An 18,517-nucleotide genomic window follows, 5' to 3' on the forward strand; every position below is an offset into this window, starting at 1 on the left:
GGGTTTTGAAAAGATCACTCTGGCAGCAAAATGGAGTGTAACTCAGACACAGGAGGGCAGAGTGTATGTGCAGAGACAGGCAGGAGACTCTAACAGCTCAGGAGAGAGAAACGCTCCCTTCCGTGGAAGATCCACCTCCTCTGGCCTAGTTCTCTGCTCCCCATACAACCTTGCTTTTAAGAGGTCCTGCCCGCAAGAGAGAGGCAGGCTCTGTGCAATGAGCTCTCCCCTCTAAGACAAAGTGAATAAAGGGGAGGTTATGGCCAGCAAATTAGTCCATTTTGAGTCCAGGTGAATCAGTTTACCCCAGGTAAAATGATAAAAATGTGGTGTCTGAATCTGCAAGTTAAAAATTTCAGCCCTGGATTCATGGTGACCCCAGGTACAGGTAGCCTGAAAGCCTCCCACTCCCACCCACCGTGAGAGTATCAGGCAGGCAGTACCATCTCCTTTACTCACATCTTAACTCCAGTGGAGTGGCCATCTCTCAGAATGCCTCACTAAAAAGATGGGGGAAGTGAGGCCTAGAGGGTTTAAAGTAACTTGTCCAGTCAGTAATTTTTAAGGAACAGTTCCCTGAATTTTCTAAAACTCATTAGGTGTGTAATACTTTCAAAATAGTTTACTGGTCAACATCATCTTTATAGATAAGTAATGGACAGAGTCATAGAAACACGTTTTAAATTAAATTATATATTTTTAAAACTTCTGTACCTTGAATTTTAATTACAATCTCCAGCTCCTAGAGTAGAAGGGCTAAAGAAAGAATGGGCAGTCAGCCTAAATCTTAAAACTGACTAACTGTGCCTTCCACAATTTCTGGTATTACATAACACTGCACCCAAAAAATTCACAAATGCTTTTAACAAGCCTTTCTGTATAGGTGTCAGGGCCTTTATTTCTAGATTTAATTTCCAGGCATGACCGGAGACCTTGGATCCAGTTTTCAGTCTCTAAGAAAAATGAGTTTTCCTTTGCTATTCACTCTCACCTGCCATTCTTTAGCTTAACCAACGAATACAGAAAGCTCAGTGCTTGTCCTGGGCCTCTCACTGTACATTCGACTCCCTACCCTGTTCCTGTTTCTCCTTTGCTTCCGAGTAGGGTTTCCTGCTCTGAACCTTTCTTTCATATGGTTTCCCTTATACCTCTGAGCCCTTTTGTGATGTTTCTGGGCTTTATTACTGCACTGTTACTTGTTTATTCTTTTTTCTACTGCCTGTTCCCTCAGGAAGCAGCTAAAAATTCAAGCCTTGGCCCTCATGTCATTGCTAGAGATTTTAGTTTATATTTGTAATAATTATTCAATACATTCCAAAACAAAATAAACAGATCTGATTTCCCCATCATTTCTGCCTCAAGATTGAACATTAGAAGTGATTTGCCATCAACCAAAGTCAAATGTAATCTGGTTTTCACATGTTTTTCTTCATCTGTCTGTCCACGGTACAGCTTCATACACTCATGATTTTTAAAAACCAAGATTCAGAGGTGTGGCTGTGCTTAGCAGTTTTTGTTTGTTTGTTTTTTACAGGAATCCTTTTAAACCTACACTTTGGGTTGATAACGTGCAGGCTAGATCCTTGAGCTAGGAAGCTCCAATTTGGAGGAGCTTGGTGTTGATAGAGCAGGGAGAGGTCTTAGAGGGCTCTGAAATTGCAAAGTTTGTGTTAAACATTTGACTTTCACTCAAACTGGCAGTCTTTTTCCAAAAGAAGCATTATTTTCTCATCTTTAAAGTATGCTGAGTTTAGTCAGTTTGGAAGCCAAGCAAATTATCAGGAGAGTTCTCAAGAATTAGGAAGAAACAGCCAAGCCATCTTACTCATCCTGGGGCCACAACTTCCAGGGGTGGTGGTGAATAATTGTATGGTTTCTCTTCATTTTAACCCCCTTCTGGCTGTGTTAATGCTATGCTAGGATAACCAGCTGAAAAAGGACAAATTTGAGTCAAGCTACTGAAGTATTTTGACTACACTATGCCGGGTGGGGAGAAGAAAAGTTTATTTGACTGAAATGTTTTGCTGTTATATAAATGATATTACTCTTTCTGGAATGCATGATTATGACTTTTTCCAACCCGGAAAATGTACCTCTGACACCCCTCCCCCCTTCTAGGTTATGAGAGTATAAAGCATATTGTCTGGGAAGTGGCTTACAAGAGGGAAAAAAAAAAAAAAAGATGCTGCACAAAGCAGGTTCTCATAAGTGACTACTGAGTTGAATTGAACCTAAGAGCCTGCTTTTATGTGAGTCTAAACATCTCCCAATTCAGTCCGCTTTGTTTTTGAAAGGATTGCTACCTTGTTTGCTGAGAATCTTTGCCTTCTACATCTCCTTATTGATTCCTCTTTGGGCATTAAGCTCTCACACTTGGAGGAATCTTTTTTTCCCCCACCTTGGCCACGCTGCAAGCGGTTTGAGGGATCTCAGTTCCCCTGACCAGGAATTGAACGCGGGCCACAGCAGTGAAAGCACTGAATCCTAACACTAGACCACCAGGGAACTCCATAAAGGAATCTATTTTTTTAAATAAAGGGACACAGCCCCTCCCAATAGGAGGCAAAATGGTCTTCCAACTGCCTCCTGGCCATTTCCATAGGATATCTTGACCCAAACGTGGCTCCCCAATTTCTGTATAGGAGCAGCTGGTTAGAAGGAGGTTTGAAGCTGTGTTTACATACATGAGCGCACAAACATCAATTGTCTACACCAAAGGAGAGGAGATTATGGAAGTCCCCAATCCCATCTCCCCACTCCTTAGAGCTGCCACCATCCAGACTTCAAATTCAGCACCTTAAAAACAGGCCCAGTATTTGCCCCTTAAAATCAGCTCTTTGCACCCCCTTCCCAACTTCTTCACCTGTTTAAAGCAATATTTCCCTTGTCAAGTTAAAAACTATCTTTGTTAAATTCTCCTCATCAGCTTTCACTCTCCCAATATCCAGTTAATCAAGTCCTAGCAAGTCTTCCGTAATAAATGTCTCAGAAATTTTCCTCCATTCTTTTCTATTCCAGAAGAACAGAAATAGATGAGGATCTGGCTCTCTAGTCTGGGTGGGGAGATAAGAAACACACCACACACAAGTGAAAAATCTTTTATAGAAATAATAAAAATATTTTTTTTTAATGAAAAAACATGCCCCCAAACAAGCCTTATTTAACAGACCCCGAGGCACTGGCTAGCACTACCTTTGTCTTCCAGCAGTCCAGAGCAGTTCCAGGTCCTTCCTGCTGTTCAGGGGCTGCGGTGAGGCCTTTGCAAGTCCAGTTCAGGCCACTCTGACTCCAGCCATCTCTCCACTTATGAAGCAGGAAGGCTTCACTTTCAAATTAGCTAATCTCCACTCAGAGCACAGCACATATGTATCCAATCTAAACTAGTGTTGGCACAATTAGGAGTATTTCATAGTAATTTAAAATTTTATATGTTTATATTTTACCTTCACCTGGACAGAAGCTCATTCTTCTGTATTCTTACTGCTCCTCCCCTTCCCCATGGCAACCGACACAGGGTTCTGCTGTTTCTAGCCTATAAATAAAATGTTAAGTCATAGAGCCTTAGAATTTTAAAGTCAGGAGGAATCTTAAGAGTTCCTCTTGTCCAATCCTTTACTTCATAGATGAAGAAACAGGTCTAGAGAGATCGGTTGACTGGCCCAAAGTCACACAGCTGGCTAGTGGCAAAGCAAGGACCAGAACCCAGGTTTCTCCTGCTTTAACTCTGTACCCTAAATGGTCCTTAAATAATCAGTGACAGAAATATCGTACTTCACACAAGCTCTCCTGGGGATGGTGGTGATAGGGGTGATCTGCTTTATTGAAACATTTACAAAGATTACGTTCATCCCCTCGCAGGACCGCCCTGAACGAACTCCTCAGCTCGGTGTTGAGCAGAGTCACAAGTTACGTGCTGCACTTGTTTATGAGTCTGTCTGCCTAATCTCGGTTCTCCGGACAGGAGCGCCCACCCGAGGGCCCCGCGCACAAGGGCTCCCCCTCCCGGACCCTCCCAGGCTGCCGTCTGTCACAGAGCGGCCGCGCGGCCCGCCCCACGTGGACCCGGCTCGGAGGATCAAAGTCTGTTTGCTGCCCGGCGGGGGGCTGCGAGAACCCGCAGCCCCAGAGCAAAAGCCCCGCCACGCCTGGGGTACAGCTCCTGCCCCGCCCTGTCCCTCCCCCTCCTGCTGCACGCGGCCCGCGCCCCCTTCCCTCCCCCACGACGCCCATCGCTGCACCCGGCCGCGGCCCCCGGCCCACGCCCGGCTCCTGAAGGGAAAGGCCCCGCCCCCCATCTGTTGGCGCCGTGACACCGCCCCCTCCCGCCCCGCCGAGCCTCCATCCAATAGTGAGCGCGGATGGGCGGGACGCGACAGCTGTCGTGAGGGGGTTCTGGCCAATGGGAAAGCGTGCCGGGCCTGGTGGGCGGGACAGCGAGGCCTTGTCACGTTCGGGTCCGTGTGAAAACGGGGGTTCCGAGTGCAAAGCAAAGTTTTTTTGTAAACCGTCTGCAAAGGCGGGGGGGCGAAGAAGGCGCCCGATACCGGGCCGAGTGCAGCTGCTGTGGCCGCCGCCTCTTTAGCTCTTCAGGGGTTGGCTCCTCGGTCCGAGCGACCCCGGAGGGAGACCAGCGAGGGGAAGACCTGCGCGGAGAGCCCGCAGATGCTTGGAGCCTTTGCAGCGCGGAGCTGCTGGTCGCCCGCCCCCGCCGCTCGCCTGCTCCTGCTCCGGCTCTCCGTCCGCGGGCTCCGGGAGCCCCAGCTCCCCGCCGCCGCCGCCGCCCGCTCTAGGTGTGGGGGCTACTGGGGCTGAGCCGGGCCTCCGCGCCGGCTCCGAGGACGGACGCCTGAGGAGCAACGCGCCGCCGGCCCGCCGGGGACGCCCGCAGGCGCGGGGGCTCGGCGGCTTGACCCCGGGCTCGCCCCTGTCCGGCCAACGAGGCCCAACGGCAGACTCCCGAGCGGCCCGGCTCGGGCGGTGAGAGCCCCGCGCCGCCCCCCCTCCGTCGCCGGGTCGCCGGCCCTCGGCGCCTCGCCGCCGCCGCCTCACGAGTGTCCGGGCCGCGCTCGGCGGGCTCCTGAGCCGCAGCCATGGGGTGCTGGGGTCGGAACCGGGGCCGGCTGCTGTGCATGCTGATACTGACCTTCATGTTCATGGTCCTGGAGGTGGTGGTGAGCCGGGTGACTTCGTCGCTGGCGATGCTCTCCGACTCCTTCCACATGCTGTCGGATGTGTTGGCGCTGGTGGTGGCGCTGGTGGCCGAGCGCTTCGCCCGGCGGACCCACGCCACCCAGAAGAACACCTTCGGCTGGATCCGGGCCGAAGTGATGGGGGCTCTGGTGAACGCCATCTTCCTGACCGGCCTCTGCTTCGCCATCCTGCTGGAGGCCATCGAGCGTTTCATCGAGCCGCACGAGATGCAGCAGCCGCTGGTGGTCCTCGGGGTCGGCGTGGCGGGGCTGGTGGTCAACGTGCTGGGGCTCTGCCTCTTCCACCATCACAGCGGCTTCGGCAACGACTCCGGCCACGGCCACTCACACGGGGGGCACAGCCACGGCCTCCCCAAGGGGGGCCGCGGCAAGAGCACCCGCACCGGGGGTAGCGACAACAGGGCCCCAGGTGAACAGGGTCCCGACCAGGAGGAGACCAACATCCTGGTGGCCAATAGCAGCAACTCCAACGGGCTGAAACTGGACCGGACAGGTGAGGAGAGAAAGTCGCCGCCGCAGGTGGTTGGCATTGGGGAGCCCAGACCCCGGGATGGCCCCGGGCAGGATGGCCAGCACGCCCCCTGGTGTCCGAGCCGACCGCGCCGCGCCGCCTACCTGGCCACTCCTTCCCGCTCCGGCACTCACACCCCGCCTCGCCCGGAGGAGGCGGCCCCCCTTTCAGCCCGGTGTAAGGAGCCGGGGAAGCGCGTCTGGGAGTGTAGATGGGCACCGTGGTGGTGAGAGCGGGCAAAAGGTCAGGAGGTGACCGTCAGCCCGCTGCGGTCTGCAGCCGCACTTAGCAGTCTTTACAGGCTGTCGTTTCAAGAGGCTGTCTGATTTTGGCGTTAGCAGGATCAAAAAATGCTAATTTCTTGGGCCTATTGGGAAACGGAGAGAATCCCACTTGGTCCTTAGTCGTTGGCTGTTAGGAACCTTGCTCTGCCCAAGTAGTTCTTATGCCCTTCAAACAAGTTTCTTAATATTGTATTCGGGGCTATCTAGTGATTGACTTTCCTGAGCTCAAAACCCTCGTTAAAGGTTTCTACCATGAGCAGCAATATATGTTTCAGTTAATTTTCTAAAATCTAAACCTAATCCTGAAAATCCTAGACTTAGAACCTGTATGGGCATGTTTAACATTTCACTTAGGATTTTTCATAATCGTACTAAGATAAAAGTGATGGTAATTTATTCATCTTATGTTTTTAATGGATAGTTTTCATTCTAAACATTAAGCGCGCTTGAAGGAAATTGGGAAATGAATGTTGAAAGAAAGGAGGCGGGAAAAGGAATCAACCTAATGCTCTACTACCCAAGCTCAGTGATGTTAACAATTTGGTGTATTTCCTTCCACTTTTTTCCACTTACATCTATTTACCTAGTTGTATGATACCACATAGACAGTTTTCCTCTTTCCAAGATTTAGAATATCATGTTAATGAAATTCAAGTTGTACATTGAAAATGTTTAATAAACAATTGAATTTCCTCTCACTCCCACTCTGCCAGGTGTTATTCCAAAGAATATTAAGCTGCTCTGGTGTGTATAATTCCTTTAAAGGATCTGTACGTTTGGTTTAGGAGCTAGTAGGGTAGATAGTGATCGTTTAGTTCCAACTTTTCCCGAAGTCTCTCTGATTGCTGATAGGTTTATATTGTTGATTTGTCAGTTTCTAAACCTCTTCTGTCAAGAGACTCTATCATTTATATAAATGATAAAAGTTTAAAAGTTAACCTTAACACCTTAATGACTACGAAAAGTGACTAGACCTCTGTCTGCATCAGGTCAGCCATTTGTATTAGACTTATCCATAGTTGCATTTAATTTTGGGTGATAGCGTTCAATTTTGTTTTCTTTTTGGTGTATGCCAACAAGTATAGGAGAATGTTCACAGGACCCCACCCCCACAGAAAAGGTGAACTTTATTTGGAGGTGGGAAGGTAGGAGGGTGGTTAGGAGTATGGGGAAGCAATATCATCTTAATGACTTAGTTTAGCCCTGGCCATTATGTCCTGGCTTGTTCCCAGTATGTCAATTTATATTAAATCACTGTGAGCACATTTCTTATTACGTTTTATGAAAAATTTTCACTTCTATCACTTAAATGGAATTAGGCAAGAATGTTTATATAAACACTTGAGATGTGTTTGATACAGAATTTTTATTTCTTTGTAGATCCAGAAAAGTCCAGAAATGATGCAATGGAAGTACAAGTGAATGGGAATCTTATCAGAGAACCTGACCAGGTGGAATTGGAAGATGATGATGATAAGGCTGGACAGCTTAACATGCGTGGAGTTTTTCTGCATGTCTTTGGAGATGCTTTGGGTTCAGTGATTGTAGTAGTAAATGCCTTAGTCTTTTACTTTTCTTGGATGGGTTGTCCTGAAGGGGAGATGTGTGTGAACCCATGTACCCCTGACCCCTGCAAAGCATTTGTAGAATTAATTAATAGTACTCATGCAACAGTTTCTGAGGCTAGTCCTTGCTGGGTGCTATATTTAGATCCAACTCTTTGTATTGTAATGGTTTGTATACTTCTTTACACAACTTATCCATTACTTAAGGAGTCTGCTCTTATTCTTCTCCAAACTGTTCCTAAACAAATTGATATCAAAAATTTGATAAAAGAACTTCGAGATGTTGAAGGAGTTGAGGAAGTTCATGAATTACATGTTTGGCAACTTGCTGGAAGCAGAATCATTGCCACTGCTCACATAAAATGTGAAGACCCGACATCATACATGCAGGTGGCTAAGATCATTAAAGACGTTTTCCATAATCACGGAATTCATGCTACTACCATTCAGCCTGAATTTGCTAGTGTAGGCTCTAAGTCAAGTGTAGTCCCATGTGAACTTGCCTGCAGAACTCAGTGTGCTTTGAAGCAATGTTGTGGGACACGGCCACAAGCCCAGTCTGGAAAGGATGCAGAAAAGGCCCCAACAGTTAGCATTTCTTGTTTAGAACTTAGTGACAATCTAGAGAAGCAGCCCAGGAGGACTAAAGTTGAAAACATCCCTGCTGTTGTGATAGAGATAAAAAAAATGCCAGATAAACAACCTGAATCATCTTTGTGAGTCTTGGAAAAGATGTGATATTTGACTTTTGCTTTAAACTGCAAGAGGAAAAAGACTCCATTGAAATTCTATGTTTGCCAAGTAGTGTAATTGAAGTCCTTGTCTGGTCACACAGTTTAATTCTATTTTTGTAAGAACATAATGGGACTGCTTAACAGAGTTCTATATTACAACTTTGTGATTATTAGTGCAGAGTACAGCTATGCTGTAACAGTTTTGGAAAGCCAGTTTTAACACTATGTTACATTTTTGTTTAAAGTATAAACCTTATATAACATTTGATTTCCAGTTTTTCCATGGTAAAAACTTAATTAGGGGGATAAATAAATTAAAATTGTTACTGGAATTTCTCTGCTTTTCTTTTCCCCCAGTGTTATATTTTGTTTATTAGAATTATAAATGCTGGAACTTTAAAAATCATCAACAGGTTTGTTTCTTTTGACATTTTATGTAATATTTTCTTGCCCTTTGAGATCATTGCATAGCATAATGGCAACATATTTTAAGAATGACTCATGAACATTATTAGGAAAAGTTCCTTTTCTTCTTCTTCACATGGGGGTATTTATGATACTGAAGATCAGTTACTATTCTGTATCTTATATTGCTGAGTATTATTCTAATAAATAGTGAAATAATTAACAAATTGAACTGTAGCGTACATATAATAGGGCATATGGGGAGTAAGAGCAGGGAAGAAAGTTTACCAAACTAAATATTTAGATTCTTGTGTGTTAATATTCAGACTACATTTCTAAATTATTCTGAGAATTTTAACCTTTTTTTTTTTTTTTTTAAAGAAAAACATGGTCTAAAACATGGACATGTTCACCAGCATTACTTTCTTTGAAAGATTGGCATTGGGAACATTGAGTTGAAAGTTTACTCATAAAATATATATAGTAAATATTTTTAAGGACATTAAATTTAATCTAATAACTTACATGTTAAATGAGAGCTTATTAATCTAATCTTTTAAACTGTGGGTTTTAAAAATAACTTCAGAGTTAGTCATTTCACAGTGACCAATCATGAATGGATTCAAACAGCTTTTTGAGCCCAACCAGCAATGCCTGTGCTCTGCCAAGAGCCATTGACTTGGGAGAAAAATGGAATCTGAAGGTTAATGCAGTTTGGATATTAAATTCTCAAAAAGCAAAGTTAGTTAAGGCACAATTAATAATTGAGATTCTATAAGTCATTCTGTCTTGACATTGCTCAGATCTTCCAATAGTAGCTTATTTTGCAAGATGCCATAATATCTACACAGGCAATTGTTCTTAGCTATTTCATTGTTGGTATGGATTCCAAATCCATACACAAATATTATTTAAGGGTATTTAAGTTATATTTTTCTTGATAGGGAGGGGTTATGCTTTGTGAAGAAACTAGATTTTTGTCCTCAAAAGGATGGATATTAATATCAGTTATCATGTATAGCTCTATTTTTCTAGAAACGAGGTATCCTGACTACTTTAGTAACTTTTATAGCTGACTACTTTTGGGATGGCTACCTTTTGGGATTTGAAATAATTCATTATCTAATGGGTCTTAAGATGAAAATGGTGACATTTGACAGTTAACTTTTTAAAGGGATGATCTTTTGTGGTAGGTGGTGTGTTTTTTTCCTAGTATAAGCCTATTGCTGGCAATGGGCCTATTTAAGAAAACCCAATTTTTCCAGTGAGAATGAGGTAATTTTAGGAACACAGTTTGTAAGTTCACATTTGCTATAATGGGCCAAAACCATAACCTGCCAATTTGCAATACATATTTATCATTTAATACTTTTCTCTGATACTGTGTATTTCAATTCCTAAACTGGTAGTTACTTTGAATTTTGCAAACATTTTTTTAAAACATGAAATTGGGGGATCTCATGGGTGAACAGGAGAAAGCTTCAAATTGTATCATGTACATTCCTGATTTAACACTTTACAAAACCATTTTTTGAAGATCTCAAAACAGTTTATGTTACAGGAACATGTCAGTAATGATACAAAAGGATAACTGGTAAAATATATTACATTCAATGAGGTTTTCTTTACAATGCTCTGTTGGGTCTGTTTCTTAAAGGTTGTGTAATTAATAAGACATCGACTGAATGAGGATTTTTTTAAATGGTGTATAAGCATGGGACAAGGGCTTTTTTTTTTCTTTCATAAGTGCTTTGAAAGTAACAGCCTTTAGATTTCAGTTATTTCACTTTTGATAATTTTAAGTAGCTCATATGTAACAAAGTGGTACCATAGGATTCTCTTTTTTCAAAGGACTTTTGTCATAATAGCAAAATCAGTGGGCACTGACTCACCTTTTGAGTTTTAGCAGAGAATTATTTATTTCTTTACAATGCACTTTCTAACCCATTTTTAGCTATATTAGCATTATCTTTTTAAAAAATGCTTTTATATTTAAATATTGTGGGATTTAAGTGTCTTTTCCAAAATAGCTTATTCCTTACTACAAGAAAATGAGGGAAATACCATGAATTATTAGGAGACTTAAACGCAATATTTAAATGCTGTTTTATAACACTGCATCAGTTTTAGGAGGTGCATCTCGCCTGCTGGCTCTTTTATATTTGAGCAAGATCAGTGTATTTAGAATATGTGTTTAGAAATGTGTCTGTTGTCTCAATTTAGTAAGAAGGAGGTGCTACATGTGCCTGAATTAAAATCAACCCAGACATTTTTTCCAAGCCAAATGCCGCCTTAGTGATGAGAGAGATTTAATTCTCCATTGTCACATTTTAGTTTATATGATTTTTTAATAAGGTTTTCTTTTGAAGAGCATCTGCACTATATAAGTATGGACTAGAACCTAAAAGAATAGTCAAAAACTCACAAACACTTTGCTGTATGTATTTTAACATTTTAGAAAACAGTATATTTGAATAAGGTATATAATTTGAACAGGAAAAATTTCCATCAAGAGCACCTTGGAAAATCACAACAGGTAGAAGACTATGTTAATATGTTTGTATCTTGGTAACATCGTCTGTTAATTTTGAATTTTTGAAAGTTTTGAGGGGAAAGTCCTATGGAATCTAATGTGAAGTATTTAGTAGGCTAACTGGTATTGAGTTGAAGCTTTTTACTGTTTTTAAGCAGATATCATTTGATGAAATGTCATTTACCTGCTGTCCTAAGATGTTCATACATACACAAATAAGGAGAAGAATCCTACCATATAGAAATATTTATTTTAATAGAGTTTCATTTAAGTCATAAAACAGTGTTAAAACTCTTGGGAAGGTGGAGGGTTTCTCATTTTTTAAATTGAAACTGTCATACAGTGTTTGACCATCTGAAATGGGAATTGTAATAGCACTATTTTGATGTAGCTCTACCAATATTATGTGACAATGCTATTTAGTTTTACTAACAAGCTCTGGAATACTTAGCAGTCATTTTCACTGGCACAAGAGCTTTTTGTATGTCATTCAATTTAAACTTTTAAACCAAAAACTTTATGGTTTAGTGTCTTTGGCAAAAAGATGCTGAAGGGAATGTAACATACAATTAATATGTGGTTATATATAAAAAGACAAAAAATTGCCATGTTATGGTTCTGCCTTGAAACAGCACAATGAAGTGTATCAGTGTATTCTGTGATTCTTTATGAAACTTACATGTTGTGTTGTTCTGTGTCTGCCATAGGGTGTCCTTTGGGCCAGATGTGGCACAGTTAAATGCAATTATCATCTCATGAAATGCAGATGCAGATAAAATTTAGTGCTGCAACATTTTACCTACCTTTTGTATGTTTTCTGACTGTGCGTTGTTTCCAAAGCTGTTCCTACCTCACCATGAGGCTTTATGGATTGTTATGTATTATAAATGTTCTTTATGAGACAGACTACTGTGTTTCTTCTCATTTATTAAAAGTTAAGTAGAAAAATAAACTAATTTTAATATTTAGTTCATTGTTTTGTGCATATGGCCTCCGCTTCTATGCTAAGCTGGGTTATGTAGAAGAGAGTTGGACTTCAGTCACTGAAAGGGAAATTTCTGCTTAACGTGTTCCTAGTGTGCAGGGTGACCAGGTTACAGGACAGTGGTGTGGAAGAAAACAAATGTCGGTAAAAATTGCCATCGAAATTGAAAGGGTAACAATACAAAGGCTCATTAACAAATATTCAATGGATATGAAATGTTTTTGTTATAAGCATTAAACTTACAAATTATGTAGTTACAGGTTAACCTGCTTCTTTTGGTACTCGTTATTTTTTTTCTTTAATTTGTAAGCATAGTTACTAACAAGGATTATTGAATATTTTACAATTATATAATCATCTGAAACTATTGACACAAGAGCACATTAATACATGAGTTTGGTTGTATGAGTTCAGGACTGTCATAAATGCAGTCTCATATAAAGAATTTCTTAAATGAAATTACTTCAGTTGGGAGATAAAACAGTTGAGAAATCAATGGACAATAAATGGCAGTAGGTAATTAATAGAATTGATAAAGACAATAGACATTCCAAAAAAGGGATAAAAGTCTTTGGAGAGGATTTGGGTAGGTTAAAATTGAGAGGGGTAGGGGTTGAGCGGTAAGGGGGTGCAGAGTATAGAGGGTTGAGAGTCCAGAGGTAGGAGATTGTGAAAAACAGGGTTAAAAGTGCCATGTCAACAGATTTGAATTTGGTTTTATAAGAACAGAGAAAACATTCAATTTTTGAGTGGATAAATGAGAAAGTGGAAAGGGTATTGTACAGGATAGATTCGTAAAGGGAAGTAGACAAAGAGACCGGAAGACATCAGTTTACTAGGTGTTCAATGCTAAGAGCCTGAACTAGTTCCCAAATACACATGCCCACATCTACATATACAGTACAGCAGTCTCTCCTTATCCTTGATTTCGCTCTCTGAGGTTTCAGGTACCCAAAGCCAACCGTGGTCCAAAAATATTAAATGGGAAATTCAGAAACAATTCATAAGTTTTTGGGGGTGGTGGTGGGATGAATTAGGAGATTGGGATTGACATATATACACTAATATGTATAAAAAAAGATAACTAATAAGAACCTGCTGTATAAAAAATAAAATTCAAAACAAAAAACACCTCGTGTTTCAAATTGCTGCTGTGCTGCCATTCTGAGTAGTATGATGAAATCTCTCACTGTCCTGCTCCATCCTGCCCAGGGATGAGAATCATCCCTTTGTCCAGTGTATCCTAACCATTAGTCACTTAGTAGCCATCTCATCAGATATATCAGATTGACTGTCAAGGTGTCACAGTGCTTGTATACAAGTGTCCCTTATTTTACTTAATGGCCCCAAAGCCCCCAAGAGTAGTGATGCTGGCAATTGGGATATGCCAAAGAAAAACTGTAAAGCGCTTCCTTTAAGCAAAAAGGTGAAAGCTCCTAGTGAAGAAAGAAAAAAATCATATGTTGAGGTTGTTAAGATCTACGGTAAGAACAAATCTATCTGAAATGGTGGAGAGAGAAGAATTAGTGCCAGTTTTGCTGTTGCACCTTGAACTGCAAAAGTAACAGCCACAGTGCATGACAAATGCTTAGTTAAAATGGAAAGGCATTAAATTTGTACAGTCAGGTATTCTGGGAACTTCCGTGGTGGCACAGTGGTTAAGAATCTGCCTACCAATACAGGGAACACGGTTCGATCCTTGGTGTGGGAAGATCCCACATGCCGCAGAGCAACTAAGCCCGTGCACCACAACTACCGAGCCTGCGCCCTAGAGACCGCGAGCCACAACTACTGAGCCCATGTGCCATAACTAGTGAAGCCCCTGCGCCTAGAGCCCGTGCTCCGCAACAAGAGAAGCCACCGCAATGACAAGCCTGCGCACCGCAGCGAAGAGTGGCCCCCGCTCTCCGCAACTAGAGAAAGTCCGTGCACAGCAACGAAGACCCAACACAGCCAAAAATAAATAAATTAATTAATTAAAATAAGGAATGCCTTTCTTTCTAAAAAAAAAAAGATATTCTGAGAAAGGGAGAGAGACCACATTCACATAACTTTTACTACAATATTATAATGGTTCTGTTTTATTGTTAATTTCTTCCTGTGCCTAATTTATAAACTTTATCATAAGTATGTATGCACGTGTGTAGGAAAAAGCATAGTATATATGTAGGGTTCAGTACTATCTGTGATTTCAGGCAGCCACTGGGGGTCTTGAAATATATCACTACTGTACCATACTTCAATTGATTCCACATTCTTTTTTCGTACTTTAACATTTCTAAAATCAGAATGCCTCGATACAATCAGTGGTATCTTACCACTGCTTTTGGCCAACTTTTTTTCTTATTGGGCTGTATCTTACAATTAATGGTTCAGAAAAGAATTATCAGGCAATATGGTCTTTCCAGAAGTACTGCCAACATTTCCTAAAACCTTATTTTATGTACTATGCATTGCACATCTGGATGAGAGCTGTTGCTTTTGAATTAGGTGAAAATACTCTAAGAAAGTCAGTGACAATATTGTTTTTAAAGAAATTCCATAGACATTTCCCAGCCTTCAGAATTGAACATTTTTGCCCCCTCCCCACTATAGCCTATGTAGCCTTTTTTCTCTTAAGTAACATGACACTATCTTCTTTCTTTTTTTTTTTTTAATTTTTTGGCTGCGCTGCACAGCATGTGGGACCCTAGTTCCCCCCACCAGGGATCGAAACTGCGCCCCCTGAATTTGAAGCGCAGACTCTTGACCTCTGCTGCCAGGGAAGCCCCAGAGTTATCTTCTATCTTTATTTCCTCAGGATCTGGCACATGGTCTAGCACACTGTAGGCATTCAAAGGTGTTTGAATGAACATTGAAGAATGGCAGGAGTAGAAGATAGAATGATAACACCATTAATAGCTAAAATATACTGAGCACTTATTATATACCAACCACATACGTTTTCATTTAATCCTTACCAACCGTTAGCCACATTCCATTATTCCCATTTTACAGACAAATGGATATTAAGTCTCCCTTGTTTTTTTTTTTTTTTTTAATGGCCATCAGAACAAAGCCTGCTGTCTTTTTTTTTTTAATAAATTTATTTATTTTATTTATTTTATTTTTCGCTGCAGTGGGTCTTCGTTGCTTTGCCCGGGCTTTCTCTAGTTGTGGCGAGTGGGGGCTACTCTTGGTTGCTGCACCCGGACTTCTCACTGCAGTGGCTTCTCTTGTTGTGGAGCACGGTCTCTAGGAGCGCGGGCTTCAGTAGCTGTGGCTTGCAGGCTCAGTAGTTGTGGCTCACAGGCTTTAGAACGCAGGCTCAGTAGTTGTGGTGCACGGACTTAGTTGCTCCGTGGCATGTGGGATCTTCCTGGACCAGGGCTCAAACCTGTGTCCCCTGCGTTGGCAGGTGGATTCTCAACCACTGCGCCACCAGGGAAGTCCCTCTCCCTTGGTTTTAATCTAGCCTTGCAGACAGTGCCAATCATTACACACTAGTTAGCTAAGCTACCACATGTATTGTTTGAGGTAGTACCTTCTTCACCTGGAGCACAAAAACCTATGGCTTACATATACTTTTATGCTGAAAACAGTGGGTATTTTGGGAACTGGAGAGCAGAGGTGATTTGTATTGCTATAAACTTCCCTCTTAGAACTGCTTTTGTTGCATCCCATAGGTTTTGGATCATGGTGTTTTCATTGTCATTTATCTCTAGGCATTTTTTGATTTCCTCTTTGATTTCCTCAGTGATCTCTTGGTTATTTAGTAATGTATTGTTTAGCCTCCATGTATTTGTGTTTTTACATTTTTTTCCCCTGTAATTGATTTCTAATCTCATAGCATTGTGGTCAGAAAAGATGCTTGATATGATTTCAATTTTCTTAAATTTACTGAGGCTTGATTTGTGACCCAAGATGTGATCAATCCTGGAGAATGTTCCATGTGCACTTGAGAAGAAAGTGTAATCTGCAGTTTTTGGATGGAATGTCCTATAAATATCAATTAAATCTATCTGGTCTATTGTGTCATTTAAAGCTTCTGTTTCCTTATTTTCATTTTGGATGATCTGTCCATTGGTGTAAGTGAGGTGTTAAAGTCCCCCACTATTATTGTGTTACTGTTGATTTCCTCCTTTATAGCTGTCAGCAGTTACCTTATGTATTGAGGTGCTCCTATGTTGGGTGCATATATATTTATAATTGTTATTTCTTCTTCTTGTATTGATCCCTTGATGATTATGTAGTGTCCTTCCTTGTCTCTTGTAACATTCTTTATTTTAAAGTCTATTTTATCTGATATGAGTATTGCTACTCCAGCTTTCTTTTGATTTCCTTTTGCATGGAATATCTTTTTCCATCCCCTCATTTTCAGGCTGTATGCATCCCTAGGTGTGAAGTGGGTCTCCTGTAGACAGTATATATATGGGTCTTTTTTTTTTTTGTGGTACGCGGGCCTCTCACTGATGTGGCCTCTCCCATTGTGGAGCACAGGCTCTGGACGTGCAGGCTTAGCGGCCATGGCTCACGGGCCTAGCCGCTCTGTGGTATGTGGGATTTTCCCGGACTGGGGCACGAACCCATGTCCCCTGCATTGGCAGGTGGACTCTCAACAACTGCGCCACCAGGGAAGCCCTGTTTTTTTCATTATTAATAGATGCATGTTTTATTAAAGGTATAAAGACCAAAGATTTGTAACTTTAATAATCCAGATTCTTATTTTAAATTCACCAACATTATTATTTATTTATTTTACCATTCTTTTTTTTTTAAACATCTTTATTGGCGTATAATTGCTTTACAATAGTGTGTTAGTTTCTGCTTTTTAACAAAATGGATCAGCTATACATATACATATATCCCCATATCTCTTCCCTCTTGCATCTCCCTCTGGGTCTTGTTTTTGTATCTATTCAGCGACTCTGTGTCTTTTGGTTGGAGCATTTAATCCATTCACGTTTAAGGTAATTATCGATATGTATGTTCCTATTACCATTTTCTTAATTGTTATGGGTTTGTTTTTGTAGGTTCTTTTCTTCTCTTATATTTTCCACTTAGAGAAGTTCCTTTAGCACTTGTTGTAGAGCTGGTTTGATGGTGCTGAATTCTCTTAGCTTTTGCTTGTCTGTAAAGCTTTTGATTTCTCCGTCGAATCTGAATGAGATCCTTGCCAGGTAGAGTAATCTTGGTTGTATGTTCTTCCCTTTCATCACTTTAAATATATTATTCCACTCCCTTCTGGCTTGTAGAGTTTCTGCTGAGAAATCAGCTGTTAAACTTATGGGAGTTCCCTTGTATGTTATTTGTTGTTTTTCCCTTGTTGCTTTCAGTCATTTTTCTTTGTCTTTAACTTTTGTCAATTTGATTCCTCCGTGTTTCGGCATGTTTCTCCTTGGGTTTATCCTGCCTGGGACTCTCTGCACTTCCTGGACTTGCATGCCTATTTCCTTTCCCATGTTAGGGAAGTTTTCGACTATAATCTCTTCAAATATTTTCTCGGGTTCTTTCTCTCTCTCTTCTCCTTCTGGGACCCCTATAATGTGAATGTTATTGCGTTTAATGTTGTCCCAGAGGTCTCTTAGTCTTTCTTCATTTCTTTTCATTCCTTTCTCTTTATTCTGTTCTGCAGCAGTGAATTCCACCATTCTGTCTTCCAGGTCACTTATCCATTCTTCTGCCTCATTTATTCTGCTATTGATTCCTTCTAGTGTATTTTTCATTTCAGTTATTGTATTGTTCATCTCTGTTTTTTCTTTATTTCTTCTAGGTGTTTTTTTTGTTTTGTTTTTTTTGTGTGTGTTTTTTTTTGCTGTGTGCGGGCCTCTCACTGTTGTGGCCTCTCCTGTTGCTGAGCACAGGCTCCGGACGCTCAGGCTCAGTGGCCATGGCTCACAGGCCCAGCCGCTCTGCAGCATGTGGGATCTTCCCAGACTGGGGCACAAACCCATGTCCCCTGCATCGGCAGGCGGACTCTCAACCACTGCGCCACCAGGGAAGCCCTCTTCTAGGTCTTTGTTAAACATTTCTTACATCTTCTCGATCTTTTCCTCCATTCTTTTTCTGAGGTCCTGGATCATCTTCAGTATCATTTTTCTGAATTCTTTTTCTGGAAGGTTGCCTATCTTCACCTCATTCAGTTGTTTTTCTGGGGTTTTATCCTGTTCTTTCATCTGGTAGAAAGTCCTCTACCTTTTCATTTTGTCTACCTTTCTGTGAATGTGGTTTTCCTTCCATAGGTTGCAGAATTGTCATTCTTCTTGCTTCTGCTGTCTGCCCTCTGGTGGATGAGGCTATCTAAGAGGGTT

General features: G+C 41.7%; 1 protein-coding gene across 1 annotated transcript; it reads left to right on the forward strand.

The window, feature by feature from the left end:
- Positions 1 to 5,090: 5,090 nt before the first annotated feature.
- SLC30A1 (solute carrier family 30 member 1) lies at positions 5,091 to 8,551 on the forward strand (the record flags this gene model as incomplete). Its single annotated transcript, XM_079698246.1, has 2 exons — positions 5,091 to 5,703; positions 7,386 to 8,551. 2 exons carry the CDS (start codon positions 5,091 to 5,093, stop codon positions 8,288 to 8,290), a joined length of 1,518 nt encoding a protein of 505 aa, XP_079554372.1. The 3' UTR covers positions 8,291 to 8,551.
- Between the last annotated feature and the right edge of the window lie 9,966 nt (positions 8,552 to 18,517).

This window comes from Hyperoodon ampullatus (genome assembly GCF_949752795.1).
Source record: "Hyperoodon ampullatus genome assembly, chromosome: 2".
Taxonomy (NCBI): Eukaryota; Metazoa; Chordata; class Mammalia; order Artiodactyla; family Ziphiidae; genus Hyperoodon; species Hyperoodon ampullatus.